The sequence below is a fragment of the Haliotis cracherodii genome, unplaced genomic scaffold (genome assembly GCF_022045235.1).
Source record: "Haliotis cracherodii isolate W230 unplaced genomic scaffold, xgHalCrac1.p SCAF_10, whole genome shotgun sequence".
Classification (NCBI taxonomy): Eukaryota; Metazoa; Mollusca; class Gastropoda; order Lepetellida; family Haliotidae; genus Haliotis; species Haliotis cracherodii.
In genome coordinates this window covers 36,888,381-36,907,907 of record NW_027266265.1, presented here as the reverse complement: position 1 = coordinate 36,907,907, position 19,527 = coordinate 36,888,381, and the positions used below count along the sequence as shown (strand labels likewise).

Below are 19,527 nucleotides of genomic sequence, written 5' to 3'. Positions count from 1 at the left end.
AACCCATGCAAAGGCAAGTCAATTGTTCACCTGGAAAACATGGGAACATATGGTCCAAGTCAACATAGAGAATTGCATCTGACATCATTTTTGTCACTGATGCGTCAAACTTGGAAATGTCCTCCACATGTCTACCATAAAATGTTTTGAAAGCTTTACTGAGGCCTTGAATGTTGTAACCTTGTAATTTGTAAACATTCTGAGGAAGAGTCGTATGACGCTCTTATGTCCCTTAGCGTTTATGATTAAGATTCCAGTGGCCAGGGACCCTTTTGTTGATGATCATAATTTCAGATTACAAATATGGACGAGATATTTCTGTGTCCGTTGGTGATACTGCGTGAGAGTATTATTATTATTATTTTCAAAATGGATCAGTGATGGTATCGTTCTCCTCATCATCTTCATAATGTCAACATGGACAATAATTTCCTGCCCCTGGCCTCGTGAGGAGCTGACGCGATAATCTTTTGACCATATCATTTTAATTTCCTCAAGAGCACATTTTGTCACCAATAACCTAGATAGTATAAGTATATGGCATTAACTGACCTTTATATGGAAGCGTACGGTGTGTACACGAATCCTTTCATTCTATATATTGAATGTTTAGAGTTTTTGCTGGTATGGCTTTGTGTCCACTGAGCTACTGCTCTACTCTAACTGTCGTGCTTCAAGACATATCTTAATTCTTTCGGTAAGACAAAGCGGTATAGATTTGGCGTTATATCTTAAAATAAAAGTGAGATATTTCCAATTTTACGATCATACGCCTATCGCTCTACGGTAAAAGTGAAGGAGACTGATATCGTTGCGTGATATCATATCCTTGTATGACGCCATCAATAGGATGTCGCAGCCCGTTACATATTGAGAGTAACGTTATGGCGAACATATTTATCTATTCACTCAAGATATTCTTATAGAAATTTATGTTTCCCTTCAGGTGATTGTGTAATCCATGTGAGGTTTAATATTCTAAAAAGTTAAATACTATTACTTATATTTTATGAAAAAACTGCTAACAAAGTATATGCCTCAGTAGTCATGTTTGAATTTACCGCAATATATAAGCGCGCCTAGTGCAATAGAATGAACAGTTACCTCGTTTTTGTTTTCAATTGTCATGTTAGTAATGTGATAGGTTTTTAAAATAAATATATCATTAAAAGTTCAATGCCCTGAATACAGATCAACGGTCATTTTCAATATTTTGAATACAGGAAACCTCGTGAATCCGGACATCTTAATCCGGTAGTCCCGCAATCTGGGGGTAGAGAACGTGTAATTACAATAAATGGGACATAACTTGTGATTCTCTAATCCGGACATATGTTAATCCGGACAGCTTAACTGTGAGTGGTACCATGCGGATTAACGGGGTATCATTTTATTTGAATTGTACCTGTACATCTATGTTCATCTGGGCGGTCGGGTGGCCTAGTGGTTAAAGCGTTCGCTCGTCACGCCGAAGACCCGGGTTCGATTCCTGACATGGGTACAATTTGAGAGGCCCATTTCTGGTGTCCTCCCCCGTAATATTGCTGGAATATTGCTAAAAGCGGCGTAAAACCATACTCACCGACTCATTAGTGTTTATATGTACACATGAATGTACCTTTCCCCTTATACTTTCAGGATATGAAAAATCAAGTGCTCACAGCAAGTGGTTGGTTAAAAATAGTAAGTATGATGTCCACATTTCCACCGTTTTGGCACTATTGATGCATACATCGTGTTTGCATATTTCTTTTTAAAATATAACCGAATAAACACATTTCCATAATCATTAGACATCGGAACTAAAATCATGTCAACTGTGCCATTCCGCCTATGCCATAAGCATGATTGTGTTCTTGAATCACAATCAAATAGTGATGACACCTGGTGTTCGCGAATAGGTGACCGTATGCTACCCTACCGGTGGCAAACAATCGCATGTGCCAGTCTGTTGATCACCTGACCAAACACGGGAGCAAACATAGGTCATTTTTGTCACTGATGCGTCAAATTTGTCCCCCACATGCCCTCTATAAAACGTTTTCGACTATTTACTGACGACTTGTAAGCAAGAGTCGAATCAAGGACATGTAAATATGAAAAAATATAACTTTTCTCATACTTCCTTATTGCTACAACGTAATAAAACATTAGGTGTAACTTAGGGAGCATTAACATGGAACATAAAAAAAATCTTACTTTTCGGAGGTTTGGAGCGGGGAACTTTTTCATTCAAAGAAATCAATTTTTCAGGAAATTCACAGCACAAAGCAGTACAAATAACATCTATAATCGTCATGTTTTACGCTGACAACAAACCGCACAAATCGTGTAATTAGGTCAATGAAAAATAGTCAACGTGGCATACTTGTACTCGGCCGCTCTGGCGCACCACCAGCTTTATGAATCATTAAGATAGTTTAAAAAAATAATTATCTTTTTGAGGGGTGGGGGTTTGTCTAACAACTTCAGAAGTTTGTTTCATCCTATATTGAGCTTTTGGACTGTTCCATTAATGTCCCCGAGTAGCGATGTGTAATATTCACATTTCAAAATACAAAAGTAATTCCACTGATGCGTGTCTATCCATCAAACAATTGCGTAAGATCCACGACATGTCCGTAACAAATGAAACGGAAGTATAAAGAAAACTGTTTCTTTGATGTTTGGAAACACATTCTGTACATGTGGATCCCATGTATTATTATATCAATTTCATATATATTTCATTATTTTGTATCTCACAAAGAGAATATTTGGCTTGTTTTGGCCATCGAGGGACCTGACAAAGTAGATACGTCCACGAGTGGTGCAGTCACGAGTGAAAATGGAATATTGGTCTGGTTACAAAATAAGAGGTGAAGTAAAATTGGGTTTAATGTCGCGTCCAAGATTATTGCACTTTTATAGCAACGTGCATGCACGTGTGTGTGTGTGTGGCTGCTTGTTCTAGTTCTGACTGATACCGATGTATTGTGCCAGCCCACTGACATACCATGCCGCAGTTTAACATGAATACTCCACTCAGACACAGTATACTGACCAATCCTTGTTTTAGCCCCTTATATGCCGTGCGCCAGACAGGGTAACAACAAGTACCATCTTTAAACGTTTTTTTTGTATGACGCGGTCGGGGATGGAACCCCGGACCTTCCGCTCTCCGGGCGGACGCTCTACCCACGGGGGCGGTCTACACTGAAGGAAAAATATAGATTTTTTTATTTTCAAATAAATATAGCAATTCATCATTAAATAGTATATGATACAATATATCATTTTGTCTTTGTTTGTTGTGAATGATTTCTTCCACTTTACATTGTTGTTAGTCTTTTCTGCTTTAGTTCTTCAGTGTATGAAGCCATACACTGACGCAGTTATTGCACATAACCACGCTAACAGTCAAAGTCAATAAATTCACAGCTAGTCCCTTCAACCGATCACTTAACGAAGACTCTAATCATTTAACGTGGCATGTAATTGAGCTCCATATATATTTACGGATTGAGCGTGCCTTAGCGAAGCAAGATATTGTGCAACAAAATATAGTTATTCCACTGAACAGTGTACAATGTAGATAAGTGTACTTTGTAATGCTTAGTGGATATGTATAGTTTTATTTCTCATGTCCATTTGTTGATGTGTTTGATGATATGTTGAAGATAAGAGAGTTCTCTCAAGAAACGCAGTTGCAAATAAACGCCACAAAACCCTTTTCAGAATCATTCGAAAGCTGTGCTCGAAGCAGAGGCCATTGTACGATTCCGACTATAATAATCACAAGCATGTGCGTATGAATGACTATCAGATAGTGGATTCCGGGGTAGAATAGGTCTTCAGCAACCCATGCTTGCCGTAAAAGGCGACTATGCTTGTCGTAAAAGGCGACTAACGGGATCGGGTTGTCAGACTCGCTGACTTTGTTGATGCATGTCATCGTATCCCAATTGCGCGGATCGATGCTCATGATATTAATCACTGGATTGTCTGGTCCAGACTCGATTATCTACAGACCGCCGTCATATAGCTGGAATATTGCTGAGTGCGGCGTTAAACAACAAACCAACCAACCAAATATTAAGCCGGCCTGTAAATAACTGGATTCAGTTCTGGAACAGTTATAGCAGGAATAGCCTCCGTGGTCGGTGGTGATAGTGACGGGTCTGGACGAGGCATTCCATTCTCTGAAATTAAGATCAAAGTCCAACGCCAACGAAACATGATAACACGGCTCCAAGTCGGCTCCTGTGACAAGCAACCGCCTCCTTGGTCAAGTGGTAGAGCGTCTGCCCGGAGAGGCGGAAGGTCTGGGATACGATCCCCGACCGTGTCACACAAAAGGTGTTAAGAGATGGTATTTGACGCTCGGCATAAAGGGGCTAAACAAGGATTGTCGGCTCGGAGTCATATACTGTGTCTGAGTGGGGTATTCATGTTAAACTGCGGCATGATATCTCAGTGGGCGAGGACTATGAAATCGGCATTTGTCCGGACTAGAACACGCTCTCTCTCTCTCTCTCTCTCTCTCTCTCTCTCTCTCTCTCTCTCTCTCTCTCTCTCTCTCTCTCTCTCTCTCTCACACACACACACACACATACATACACACACACACACGTGTGCAAGCACGTTGCTATATAGGTGCCAGAACTTGCACGCGACGTTAAACCTTATTTCACCCCACCTCACCAGACACTGATGTTTGAACAACGATACAGGTCATCGGGTCACCTATTCACGTCTATTCAGTTGCCTCTTGGCTTGAAAAGGGTGCTGGGGACAAATTCAAATACATAAAAGCGACAATGAAATTCATTACTATATCTGCTAACATCAGAATCCATTGTATGATTTCGACTTTAACATAAGCATGTGTTTATATATCGCTATCAAATAGTGACGACATCGGGTGTTCGCAAAAATGTGAAACTACTTTAATAACATGCTATTTATCAATGAATACACAATGCCATTTAGAAAGTGATCAAATGTAACAATTTTTTTATTTGGGATAACACTTTCTTAGTAAAGTACAGTTTCTTCTGCGTTTTTGGGGTTGAGTCCCATCCGACCCCAAAAAGTACGAGAATCTGTACTTTACTAAGAAAGTGTTATCCCAAATATAACATTCGTTACATGCTATTTATCAGTGTGGAATGTCACTTTGGTGATCATCCGTACCTTGCCAAAGCCATGCCATAACCCATGATACATGAAGCGTCCATCCATTAAATCTTATCTATTTTTAAAAGATTATCAGACAGGGCAAAGGCGTAACGTTTTGCACGTATTCTGTATGTATTATGTAGATAAAAACGACAAAACCCTCCCATATTCATATGAAACGCAGAGTTCATTGTACGATTCCGACTTTGTGTCTATATATCGCTATCAAATAGTGACGAAAAGGTGAGCGTATCCTGAAAATGTTCACCTGAAAAACAAAAAATATGTTTTAAATCAAAATGAAGTCTACTATAACCGTTTCGAAAGCTTTAGTGAAGTCTTGCGTGAAATAACTCTGTTCAAACAACTTTTGAGCAAGAGTCGTATGAGACTCTTTGAAATCTTCGCAGAATCGCCTGAATCCAAACGGGGTCGATAATGCCATGAAAGAAAGTAATTCCAGACATGTGTCATAGTCTCACCGAAACACACATCCAATCAGTGTTCCCGTTGTCATGATTAACCAACACGAATCTTCTCCCTGATAAAATTATTTTATGTTCTTCAAATCACACTGCATGAAGCGGTGGGAAATATTACCCAGTCTGTGTCCTATGATACGACTACAGGGACCGGGTGGTCAAGCTCTTTGACTTGGTTAAATACGTGTCATCGGACCCCCATATCGTTGCTCATGATATCAACCACTGTTTGTTTCTAGTCCAGACTAGATTATTTACAGGACCGAGTCTCCATCATGTTGTTGGGTGCAGCGTTAAACAACAAACAGGCAGTCTGCTTGCAATGGCAAGACATATTCCTGATTTTTCACGTAATTGATCTTTTGGGTGAGGTGAGGTGAAATGGGGTTTAACGTCGCGTCCAAGATTATTGCACTTATATAGCGGCGTCCATGCAAGTGTGTGTGTGTGTGTGTGTGCGTGCGTGCGTGCGTGCGTGCGTGCGTGCGTGATACCCCACTCAGACACAGTATACTGACTCCGAGCCAACCAGTCCTTGTGTTAGACCCTTAATGCGGAGCTCTAGACAGGGTACGACAAGTACCATCTTTTAACGTCTTTTGGTATGACACGCGGCCTGACAACGAACCCCGGACCTTCCGCTCTCCGGGCGGACGCTCTACCACTAGACGGTGGAGGCGGTAATTGATCTTTTGGGAAAAGGCAAGCTTACATAATAGCCAAACAATTGAACATTATTTTCTATAGCTATGAAATAAAATATATAGAGCAGATCCCAAAAACGACTTTTCATACTGAGTGCCAAATATCTCAAGAGCCACAAATTCTACTTCCCCAGTATCATCATTGTACATAACTAAGTGAAGATGGTTCTCTGTGTTTATTCAGCCCATTTGTTTAGAAGCTATGCTCGAACTGAACTTAAGATTGCTCCTTGATCCCAGTAATTACATTGAGAGGCCAGTGTTCAGCCAACTATCATCATTAGCATACATTATCCTGAGTGCCGTTAGTTGAATCAATCAGTTTAGCTCTTTCAGATAAACGGTGTCCTACTTTATAAATCTTATTTTTTTTATTTGTTTCCCTTTGGCCGTATACTACATTGTCTTTAAGGAACATCAATGCAGAATATTTTACTTGTCTTGATGATTGACATTGCCAGACATTGTCCGAAATAGGAATACATCATTCAATTATGATGTGTTTTGTTGATCATATTGATATACTAGTATCGACTCTTGATAACGACTCTTTTCTGTCGGCATGTATTCGAGGATGTATATCCCCTTGCCACTGACGTTTTAATACAACAGTACACTGATTTGGAAAAATATAGTTTAGTACTGTGCTCGTGAAAACCAAGATAGACAAAAATAGATCCAACCTTGAACGGTGTGCAGATATTGTGACAAGTTAAATAAAAAAACAACGTCAAAAACATTTCCAAAATCAAAAGAAATATATTCAAAAAGCAAAGGCCATTGTACTATTCAAACTATATCATGAGCCTGCGTCTGTGAATCACTTTAAATTAATACGACGCGTTCGCGAAAAGGCGAGCGCAATTGCCCAACCGGGGGAACCCGTCACAAACACATGCAGTGGCAAGTCAATTGTTCCCCTGAACAAACACACGGAAACATAAGATACAAGTCAAAATAGGGATATATTTTTGTCACCGATACGTCAAATTTGGAAATTTCCTCGATATGTTTACCATAAAATTTCTGAAATCCTTGAAACGTATGAACGTGTGGAAACCTCAAAAGTTAATATAAGGACATAAATATAATGGTATTAAATCAGTTGTCATGGGAAGGTTGACTCGACAAGTCTTAATGCCAGAGATGACAACTGTTAATAGAACTACTTAATCGATCGGAAGGGTAAGCCAGAAATTCAGTTTGAAGGAGAATTGTGACTTTCAAGAAGACAAATCCGCCAAGCTTGGAGCTTGTTGACTCTATTCATAAGACAAACAACTTGTTACAAATTCACCCACATTACACACAGGCCAAACAGAATTACTTAATCGCTAACTGGCTAGGCACAATAAGATCTTCAACCCACAGACGCATCGCCTGGAAACTATTGATTGTAAGGACCTTTCCCGAGGTCTCCTCCATAAAGTCTCCAGTTCCCATCCTCGAATTATAACAGACATTCCCATGCTCCCTGGGGAGACTGAGGACGGACTTTAGTTATTGTTTTAGTCACGTCTCTTCAGTTTCCTCCTTAAGCCGCCCCCAATTAATGCCTTCCTCCGCCCTTGGCACCATGGATATATAGTCCCCTTTGCAAAAGTCAATAACTGTCAACTGTTCTCTATGCAAATTGGTACTGTCCTCGAGTAAAGTTTTAGATCGAAATTCGTGAACATGTACCCGCCCCCAAGACAATTCTATCTTGCCGGTGGTCCAGAGTGTTTACTGTTTTGCGTCAGTGAAAGGATGTTTATTCCTTGCTTCAAAACTCGGCTAATGACGCATCTAAGGTATTGTCCATGATATACATTGTATACTATGTATGTGTCTTTTTTATGGAATCGACAAACGAGTGTAATCTAGATCTCAAGGCCAGGCTTTGGCTGGTGGGGAACAAAGGAACATTATTTTGGCAAGTCTCATTCGAATCCTTCCACAATGTCAACTTATTATAATTGACAGTTCTGAACAGGATTTACCGCGCCTCCAGTTCACAGTTATGGTCGACAACATCGTTTTGTCGTTATGGTGATTGTGTAGAACAATTTTGACTTCATTAGTTTCCTGATAAACACGGCTTTACATGGTATATTATAATTGCAGCGTCGATACATAGACGACAACATAGCAGTCATTAAATTTTACGGGTAGTAATTTCGTCAAAGAACGAGGTACATGTACGATGAAAATACGTTTTGGTGAAACGGAAATGAATAATTCGTAGTCACAAAAACGTTTTTATGAAAGCTGAAATAAGTATATATATATGTCGATTTTTTGCAATAGAATATCTAATTGTTCAATTCAATTTACCCCCATATGTTCCTGCTGTCTTTGGTCAAAAACCTCTAAATGACATTGAAACATATAATCATATACAATGTACGTCTACATTTGTTTGTTTTTTATTATTATTTTTTTTAAAAAGCCAACGGTTTAATTCCCATTTATATGAACCAGTGTGATAACAGTTTTGGTCAACATGTGACAATCCTTTTATCTTCGATGGCAAACAAAGTAAATCTTTGTCAAAATGCTCTTCTAACTGTCAATCACATTAAAAAAGTGTATATGTATATCAATCGCCTATAACTAATACAAATGAGTGTATTGCATGGTCGAAATATATAAATGTTTCAACAGTGTCATTTTTGTATTGCTCTTTTAGCAACTTATCCATCTTAAATCGTGATCATATTATTCGTAAGCAATCACTCAGGAATATCCTATTCTATGCGCACATCGGTTTGCGAAGGAAATCTATCACATGTCTAATTCGATTAAAACATGCCAGTTCAAGGTATAAAGTATTAGAAGGCACAATGTCTGTTATCCGAGACAGTTACCATCGACCAGCGAAATAATAGCGAGGACAAAAACTTGTTTATGGGAAACATTTGGGAGGACTATCCGAAAGCTGCACCAGACTCTTTGATTTATGTGCAAGACGGTGTCTCTGCGTGATGTACGACTCTCTCTCGAAAGCGAGGCGCAATTGTAATTTTCTTAATATTTCTGCTACTTGAGAGAAACGTTCAGCAGGAGAATCCCGGTGTTATCCAGTACGGCGGAGGAGTGAGATAGCAATGAGCCTTCTCAACAATAAATCTTAAATTGGAATCATGATATCAAGGTTTAGCCAGACACCCCTAGAATGACAGAAATGGAATTAGTTTTAACTCAAGGATAGACTTCTGTTTGTCAATCCGTTATGTCCTGAATATTTTTTTCAGCTCCTAAACCTGATAGATGAGTTGAGTTATTATGTCTCGCTGTGGCATTTATGAATAGTTTGAAAACTTTGTAACTATAGCACTAATAACCCACATGTATGTTACTTCTGGGGGCACTGGTGGCCCAGTCGTCTAAGGTGCCGCAGTTCACTGTGCAGGGTTTCGTACCTATTATTCGCCCCGATTATGTGTCTAGGTTTGTTAGCACCATACCCGTGCTCGTGGGTTTCACCAAAGTGGTAAACGTTTGAAACCTGCATCACATCGGGCTTTCCTCCCTAATCAAGCTGACACGCCGTGCTATAACTGTAATACTGTTCAAAACGGTGTTAAACCCAAATCACTCACTCACTCACCATTTTACTTACACCTGTTCCAGTTGAAACAATAAAGAGAGGTAACCTGTCAATTGTATTCGGATAAAACTTAAAATAGTTTAAGCTGTACAAAAGAAATGAAAAACAAATAAATAATTACAATTATGAGGGAGACGTTAGTGAGAAAAGCATCATGTAGCCTTAATTACGAATGCAAATATACCTGGTAACCATCGAGAATATCTCTTTTGCTGGTGTTTAAGTTTGGTAAGGACATTATCTCTACACACAAAAACACCTTCACGTTGTTATCTATTTGTTCTCATTCGATACCAATGGCCAATGAATACAAATTAATCTATTCAATATTACAGGAGCAGCAACCTTTGGTGTCTACATTGCACAACTTTTGAGGTACAACCGAGCATGCTCTATCTACAAAATATCAAAGAGCGTCAAACAACTCTTGCTCAGAATCTGTTTGATCATGGTTACAATATTCAAGGTCTCAACTATCAGAAGTGTTATGGTAGAAATGTGGAGGATGTTTCCAAATTTGACGCATCAGTGACAAGAATGATGTCCGATTCAATTTGTGGCATGATATGTTCCGGTGTTTTTTCAGGTGAACAGTTGACTAGCCTTTGCATTTGCACAGGTGTGTCAGGAAGCTCATCTTTCGCGAACACCTGGTGTCATCACTACTTGATAGTGATTCATCATCAAACTACAGTAAACTACGGTTATAACGAACTCAAAGGGACCACTAATTTTAGTTCGTTATAACCGTAGTTCGTTATAAGCACATATACAGCATATATAAATCAAATGGCCGGGACTAAAATTAAGTTCGTTATATCGGTCAGTTCGTTATAAGCGTGTTCGTTATAACCGTAGTTTACTGTATCATTATGTAGTTGTTATCGTACAGTCGACTTTTATTGATGGGGGCTAATTCACGGGAACTTAAAATCCTATATTTGTTCCTGTGTTGTTTACCTTCTTTTTACTTGCAGGAATGGCAAGACCAGTTTCTTACCTGGAACGAGACTGACTACGGTGGCATTGATGAAGTCATCGTGTTCCAAAGGGAGGTCTGGCTTCCAGATTTATTTGTGGAGAACACGTAAGTATGTTTGTAACTAAGGGCGTCACGACACACCAATGCATCGATGCAACGCAAAATTACATCGCGTTTTGCATTGTCATTACTGATTCATATATAAAACATGTATCGATTATAAATGTAATATTTGTCACATTTTGCTATAAAAAACTTTAACTTTACCTTACCGCCTGTCACGAATCATAGCGTTGCAACAAGTAACTTTACATAGGATTGCATGAATCATAGCGTTGCAACATGTAACTTTACATAGGATTGCATGAATCATAGCGTTGCAACATGTAACTTTACATAGGATTGCATGAATCATAGCGTTGCAACATGTAACTTTACATAGGATTGCATGAATCATAGCGTTGCAACATGTAACTTTACATGGGATTGCATGAATCATAGCGTTGCAACATGTAACTTTACATAGGATTGCATAATAGAACAAGCCGAAATAAAGGTAAAACGCAAAGTGGTCGATAACAATACCTTCTTGTCAGCCGGACCAAGTGGAATGTGGAGCATTTCAAGCATAAACAACGCAAGTGAAATATCGCGTCGTATTGTCATCACTATTTGTCACTGAAACAAATAGAAACTTAAGTAATTTATCATACCCCGTGTTTCTCGTTACATTTGACTTACTTACGCTTACATGTCTTCTCCATACACAAAGGCGCGTCAGAGGTCAGATGAGATGACATGGGGTCGCGTTGAAGATTAATACTCTTATAAAGCGACCTACATGCACGTGTGAGTGAGTGAGTGAGTGAGTGAGTGAGTGAGTGTGTGTGTGTGTGTGTGTGTGTGTGTGTGTGTGTGTGTGTGTGTGTGTGTGTGTGTGTGTGTGTGTGTGTGTGTGTGTGTGTGCGTGAGAATTGAGTTCGAATTTGACACATCCCGTTCGACACATCCCATTATAATAGTGACGAATATAGTGAGCGTTTGTCGTGACCGGATTCGACACATCCGAGTTCTGGACAACGGGGTTCGAATGTAATAAATTGTACATCGCGATAAAATGTGTAAAGAATCTGTGACAGTTTCAAATGAATTATGTTTCTATAAACGCAATGTTAAACCAACGGTTTAAACGTGTAAGAGCAGGCGAGTGTCTCTTCGGTAGGTGTAATTTGGAAGCTTACTGGATTATCAGGTACTATTGAATCTATAAGTTCATTAGACATACAGTCTAGTCTGAGATCAAAGGACAATTTCCTGACACTTCTTATACAACGCTGAAGGGTGATTTGGATAAAATTCCCATGCACGTCGATATAAATTACTTAATGATTGGTCGCATATCAAAATAATATTCCACTGAAAACGATATGAAATGCCGTCATAGTGTTATATGTAAATAGAATCGTAATGATGTCCATTAACTGTAATTGAAATGAATTACTTGCCATTTATTGCCGGACATGGAGTCCGGATAACTGAGCGAAACAATCGCAGAGCAAAGACATGAGTCAACTGATTTGTAAAATGTCTGGTATTTTGGCACACGCCATCTCAATAGATTACGAAACAGTTCATACGAAGAAAATTACTACCGGGTAAAATCGGTAAATAATACACTGTGTAAATTGCCTTCGCTTGTGCCGCAAGTATATAATGGCTGGCCTTGTATATTGTGGTCAAAGTGACCACCAATAACCGCTGCAATGAATTGGTCAGTTAATGGTCTCGACCACCGCGAAGACCATTGTATAATTACCGTCTCTTGACCACTGGGTCGTTTCTTCCGTTTGTCCTGACTGCATTGTCGTCCTCCTGGATGGTCTTGTTATGGAAGTAACCACATTACGTCCAGTGGATGATAATTCATGGCCGTAATTGCATCTCTGAGCCATTAATATGACCAATCTACACTATGTAGAGTCACGGAAAGCTCCACTGTCATAAACATGGATGCGACGAAGCCAAGGATTTGCTCACATAATTGCATCTTAGGATACCGATTAACTATGATGCCATTTATATGTCATGCCATGTTGGAGAATAACGACGTCATTTTATGAAAAAATATTATTTTTATTTGTGCACGTTCCATAACTGGATACACAACACGTACACAAAATATTTTTTTGCTTGTGTAGCAAGTAACTGTTTTCATTTACATATAGGAATAACTGATAAGTTTTACCATATCTAAAATAATTCCAGAGATTGGTAATCATCAATGGTTATGGACAAAATACTTTCAATAGTCTTAGATAGCCTGTGTCTCTACAGTATTACTGTGTCGGGGTATGGACGTATATATACAGCGACGGTTCAATATTGCGTTCTCCTTCAAATGAGGGATCGAGTTGGATTTATAATTATTTAATATTTTTCATAAGATTATTGTTTTAACATAATTTAATTTAAGTAATTCCAGTTGACAGTATTTCAGTTACACCACGGCTTATTAGCATGTCGAAGGAGGAAAACCAAAATGCGTACCAGGCGGACCTAAGGAGTATACCACTTTGATGGCACTTCCGGGTCTCATTACACTTCATGCTCCTATATAACGCTCATGGGAATTAGTGTCCCATTTCGATATTGCTCATAACGTTAGAATATTGGAATTTAGATAGCAAGTTCATCGAAAATAAGAATAGTGAAACTGTTATGCGTTTCGTGTAATAGGGGGTTGTATGATTTAGTCCATTTACTCATGTTGTATTTTTAATGCAGTTACCAAATATAAGAGATTGTTCAAGCAATCACCAGTTGTAATCAGGCTTGCTTATGTCTGTAAAGAAATGACACGCGTGTTTCGTACGTATTTGTTGTGAGGGCACAGATATAACTTCCTTAATATATACACCTTCCTTGCCTTCCCTTGGCATATATAACGTCCTTGTATTAATATGTCCCTTTACAAATATAACTTCCTTGTCCAGGTCCGTTTAAATATATAACTGCCTTGTTCATGTCCGTTTAAATATATAACTGCCTTGTTCATGTCCGTTTAAATATATAACTGCCTTGTTCATGTCCGTTTAAATATATAACTGCCTTGTTCATGCCCGTTTAAATATATAACTGCCTTGATCATGTCCGTTTAAATATATAACTGCCTTGTTCATGTCCGTTTAAATATATAACTGCCTTGTTCATGTCCGTTTAAATATATAACCGCCTTGTCCATGTCCGTTTACATTTACAACGTTATTGTCCGTGCAGTTGGGATATATTACGCCCTTATCCCTTGGCGTTTATAGCTTCATCGTCCGTTGACAGTTGACATACACAACTGCCTTGTCCATGTCCGTTTACATGTAAAACTTCCGTGTCCATACAGTTGACATATATAACTTCCTTGTCCTTTGACATACTAGATATAACTTCTTTGTTTGCTAGATTTTGGCCCTTTTAGCTCTCATTTCTGTGTGTGGTTGAGATTTTAGACACCTTATTATTATATTCCAACTATTTCAACAAAGTTGGCTTTAGTTTAAATCATTTAAAAGTACTTCAATAGTATGTGTTTGTACTTTCAGTAGTAGTTTGTCAAGCTCACATGTTAAATCCCATGCAAATGCCTGAGGGTCAAAAAGAGCCAAAATACAGACATTGGCCCTTTACATCCTTACACAAATTAAAAACATAAATTTATTTTTTGAATTTTTGTTATAACAACATTTATGTCTCTGCTGTCAGGAATTTATCAGTAAAAAAAGTTCATTAACATGCATAATATTATGTTTTCATAATTTTTCTCAAAACAGACTCCACATGACATTGGTCCATATGGCTCTAAGATATAACAGTTACTTCATTGTTCATACAGTTGACATATATAACTCCCTTGTCTGTTGGCATATATAACTTCTTTGTCTGTTAACATATATTTAACTTCCTTGTCCGTACAGTTGATAGATATAACTTCTTTGTCCATACAGTTGGCATACATAACTCCTTTATGCGTTGGCATATACATGTATAGTGTCCTTGTCAGTATGTAGTATATACAGGTATAAAAAATATTTCACGTGTCGTGTGAAATATCAACTTTCTCTCATCGAGTGACTGGGGATGGTGGGGGGAGAGGGAAAACATTGCTTCACGTGTGTAAATATTTCATTTTCCCAGTCAGGAGATGAGAGAAACATGTTATCTCACGAGAGACGCATGGAATAACCTTTTTATTATACACATGTACCGTTTGTGTAGTTGTTTAACGGACATGACAATGTTTCGTTACAAATGCAAAACCTTGAAACGCATATTCTCCTTACCTAACACACAGAGACGGTTCACCACCCCTTTTATTTGCGTCTTAAAAAGTAATTTCGTGTTTGCGACATCTAAAAAATATAAACAAAAGTAACCAAAATATTTAGGGTCACGACATCTGAATGGTCTTTATCGTACATTTAGATATGATTAATATAAAATTAACTTCAACCAAAAATATTCTTGAAATCTACAAGGTCGCTGTTGGAAGCGAAAGAATACACGCTGGTCTAGTAACGAAAATGGAGCCTGCGAAACGAACAGTCTCGATTGATGAGAAACAGTTTCAAGAGAATAACAAACGGCAAGAAGTGATATTAACTTCATAAATGACCATCTGTCACTATATTATTTTACCTTGCCAATGTAAAACTAACGTAAAAAGGAAGATAACAGCTTGTTTACCGCCCAGACACTAACGACAAAAGGAGTCAATTTGCGGGGAGGTAACTCTTGTATCACAATAGTTCCGTCAAAGTGTTATGTTCACAGCAGTAAAATATCAAGTGTTCTGTTCACTGCAATGAAAATATCACTTTTCTCAACTTCGTAAAACTCAGTCGTTAACACTAAAGTACATAAAACAAATTATATATCGTGATCGTCAAGCACAAATGTCAACTAAGTAATTTGAACTGGATTATGTTCTGATATAGTTTACGAAAACTATGTGTTCATGTATCCAATACAAATATCCATCATCCCATATCACGTATCTACATGATAATGTCACATATTTGCTATTCTGTGTCTCAGGTGTGCTATTACGATATTGCAAATAAATTTAACTTCAGAAACGTAAATACCAGGGTTCATCGAAAAGAAGAAAAATAAACTCTCCCGCGTTTTTATGATTACATATCTTTACTTACCTGTAATTGTTTTAATACAATTACCCAATAATGCAGACTTTGTAACCAATAACCAGTAATTATCGGATGAAGTGCTTTTTAAGAAAAGACACAGTGTTGGTACGTCAATGCATATTAACACGTCATTTCTATTGCTGTATCCCAATATATAATGTTCAAATATCCATGGAGTTATGACGCGGAATGACCATTAAAACTTAAACTTTGCATACATTGATGTTATATTACCCAAAGTACTGAGAATAATATAACATAGGATCATATGTTTTCGGACATCATACGTTTTCGGACGACCATGTATATTGCTAATCGGGGTGTGACGTCACATACGTTCTACATACTTAGAAAGGGGGATGTTTTACGGTCGTTCTTGTGATTACCTAGAAAACTACGAATGTTTCTTTAGCGTCCGAAAACCAATAACACGGGGATATGCGGTTTCAAATTCCATACTTTGATAAACTAAATTGAAACAGTATTTGTTCTTTATCATTTCAGAGCACAAAATTACCGTGAACTGGGGAATGACGCCATGCTGATAAGCGTTCATCGTGACGGCCTCATAGTCTGGGAACCCGGTATTGTCGTTGAAACCAGCTGTGCAGTTAATATAGGAAAATACCCATTTGACTCTCAAATTTGTGATATTCGATTCTTGACTTGGATGCATACAAACAGAACTCTACGGGTGGACCCAGGTCATGATAAAATTCACCTGGAACCAACGCTACCAAATGGCGAATGGGATATCACTAATACGAAAGCAGAACGCTATGCATACCCCTCCACGTACCGTAACGGGACAGAACACACTGGCGTTACGTTCCAAGTGCACCTCCGTAGAAAGAGGACATTTTACATATTGAATACCATCATCCCCGTGGTAATGCTATCACTGCTGAATGTACTGGTATTCATTTTACCTGCTGATTGTGGAGAACGTATGGCTTTAGCTGTCACCGTGCTGCTGTCGTTTACTGTCTACTTGGGGATTATAAGTGACGTTATGCCAAAGACTTCGGAAAGTTTGTCACTACTGGGTATGTATAAAACAACACATTTTTATACTCTTTGTAATTACACTTTGTTTGTTGTGTTATGTGTGCGATATTCAAGCCATATGGACCACCTCGGTGGTCTTGTGGATAGAGCGTCTGCCGGAGGCAGGGAGGTCGATGGTTCGATACGCGGCCCCGTCATACCATAAGACGTTAAAATATGGCAGTTGTTGTTACCATGCCTGGCGCTGGCCATAAAGGGGATAAAAACAAGAACAGGTCCGCTCGGAGTCGGTATACTGTGTCTGAGTTGGGTATCCATGTTAAACTACAGCATGGTATATCAGTGGGCTAGCACGATGAAACCGATATTAATCCTGGCTGGTACAAGCTGACAGACACACACACACGCGCGTGCGTTTACGTCTCTATATGAAAATGCAACAATCTCTTGAACGCAACGTTGAACCCCATTTCTCTTCATCTCACCTCCAGTCATATCGCGACCTGTAAATAATCTTTGTCTGGGGAAATGCTTGATTCGTGATCGACGTGCAACAATGTCGTGATACGATGACACACAGTCGGCATTTTCTGACAGTCTGACCAGATACCAATGGTAGCCAGCTCTAACGTTAACCATGAGGTACAGAGGAACAATTCTGACCCGGAAACTGAATGAAGTTTATAACGTTAATGAAACCTATGAGTACAGCTCTGGTGCCAACAATTCAAGGGTCATAATCTGTGCGAATTTGGAATTCGAACCCATGACCAGCCGATCCTGGTGCATACGTAACGCTGCTGGGAATTGCGACGTCTTAGACCTTATCAATTCTGCTCCGTAGTCGACCCGTGAAGATTCCGGGGTAGAACAGGTCCTCAACAACCCATGCTTGCCGTAAAAGGCGACTATGCTTGTTGTAAAAGGCGACTAACGGGATCGGGTGATCAGGCTCGCTGACTTGGTTGATGCATGTCATCGATCCCAATTGCGCGGATCTATGCTCATGATATTAATCACCGGATTGTCTGGTCAGGACTCGATTATTTACAGACCGCCGTCATATAGCTGGAATCATATCGCTGAGTGCGGCGTAAAACAACAAACCAACCAACCAACCGTAGTCATGAAGCTGATGGCAATGCATATTCTGCAAATGGTAGTCAGGAAGCATATATTCTGAACTGATATTTCTTCTTATGATTCATGCAATGAATATAGATTAACAGAAACACTTCACGTTGCTATTGCAAGACTTGTGTCAATGGATATTGAATGTTGGATATTGAATATTCAGGTGTACATTGTATCATCGTTCAATGTTAAATTAAGTAATGTAATTTTTTTTTATTTTCAGCTGTATATTTGACTTCCCTTCTTTCAATGAGTACATTGTCAGTGTTATGTGCGGGAATGGTGCTGAATATTCACCATAAGGATCCCAAGACGCCAATCCCTGCTTCTGTTAAGTATATTCTTGGTGGTCAACATCGACGGTCAGTCATCCGCGATAAGATGATCGAAGCGGATGCACAGCTGAATGAAGGAATAATCATACACACGCACAGGCGTTACACAGACGATATGAATGACTGCAAGTGCAAAGAAAACGGTGAAAGTGAACCCAATAATAGTGAAAAAGTTCTTCCACACGAATGTCAAAGACTCGTTAAAGAGGTTGAAGAGATTAAATCTCACGAGATCTCATGGCACGACATTGGGAAGTCCCTGGACGGTGCATTGTTCTGGGTGTTCTTTATCGTTACAAACACAATAACATGTATAATATTAACGTTGTTTGTTAGCTAGTTGTTATTGGGTATACTTCTGTTGAATTTTATTCCATGCAATATTTCACACTTGAGTTTGTGTTTCAATACGACGGAAGGACTGCGGTTTGTGCTGGCAGAGCTTTTTCAAGAATGAGGACTCCAATTAAATAAGTGCTGGCCGAATGTTCCCGGTATTGGACCGTATGGGACCGTATGGGACGTGTATGGGACAATCTGTGAATATAGACCTCTTCTGTACATAGCCGAAGTGTCTCAAGACTATCTGATAATGTTTTGGATGTTCCATTAATGAGGTAGAAGGGGAAACACCACACTAACATAGGTAGTCAGTGATTTAACACAGGCACCACTGAAGCTCCTGCCTATAAGACAATAAGAACGGTTTGTGATAGCCACATGCTTAAGATGATACATACACAGGCGAAAATAGGACCAGGTGACCAATGCAACTGTTCGACATTATCATTTCTCGGGTTAACTGTCATGATGATATATTTGTTCGACCTAACATTTCAGTTTGGTATTTTCGATATTGAAATATAAAATATATAATATTGATTTTACCTTTTTTGAGCAACCTTTTCGATTAAATGTTGATTGTTTTGCATCAT

General features: G+C 38.9%; 1 protein-coding gene across 1 annotated transcript in view; it reads left to right on the top strand.

Moving 5' to 3' along the window:
* LOC139450154 (acetylcholine receptor subunit alpha-L1-like) overlaps positions 1-18,932 on the top strand; it is a 101,854-nt gene extending 82,922 nt beyond the window's left edge. The window contains exons 3-6 of the mRNA XM_071231826.1: positions 1,639-1,683; positions 10,916-11,025; positions 16,620-17,161; positions 18,481-18,932. Of these exons, the coding sequence (XP_071087927.1) occupies positions 1,639-1,683; positions 10,916-11,025; positions 16,620-17,161; positions 18,481-18,932 (1,149 nt within the window). The remainder of the gene's footprint in view (positions 1-1,638; positions 1,684-10,915; positions 11,026-16,619; positions 17,162-18,480) is intronic.
* Positions 18,933-19,527: the final 595 nt, after the last annotated feature.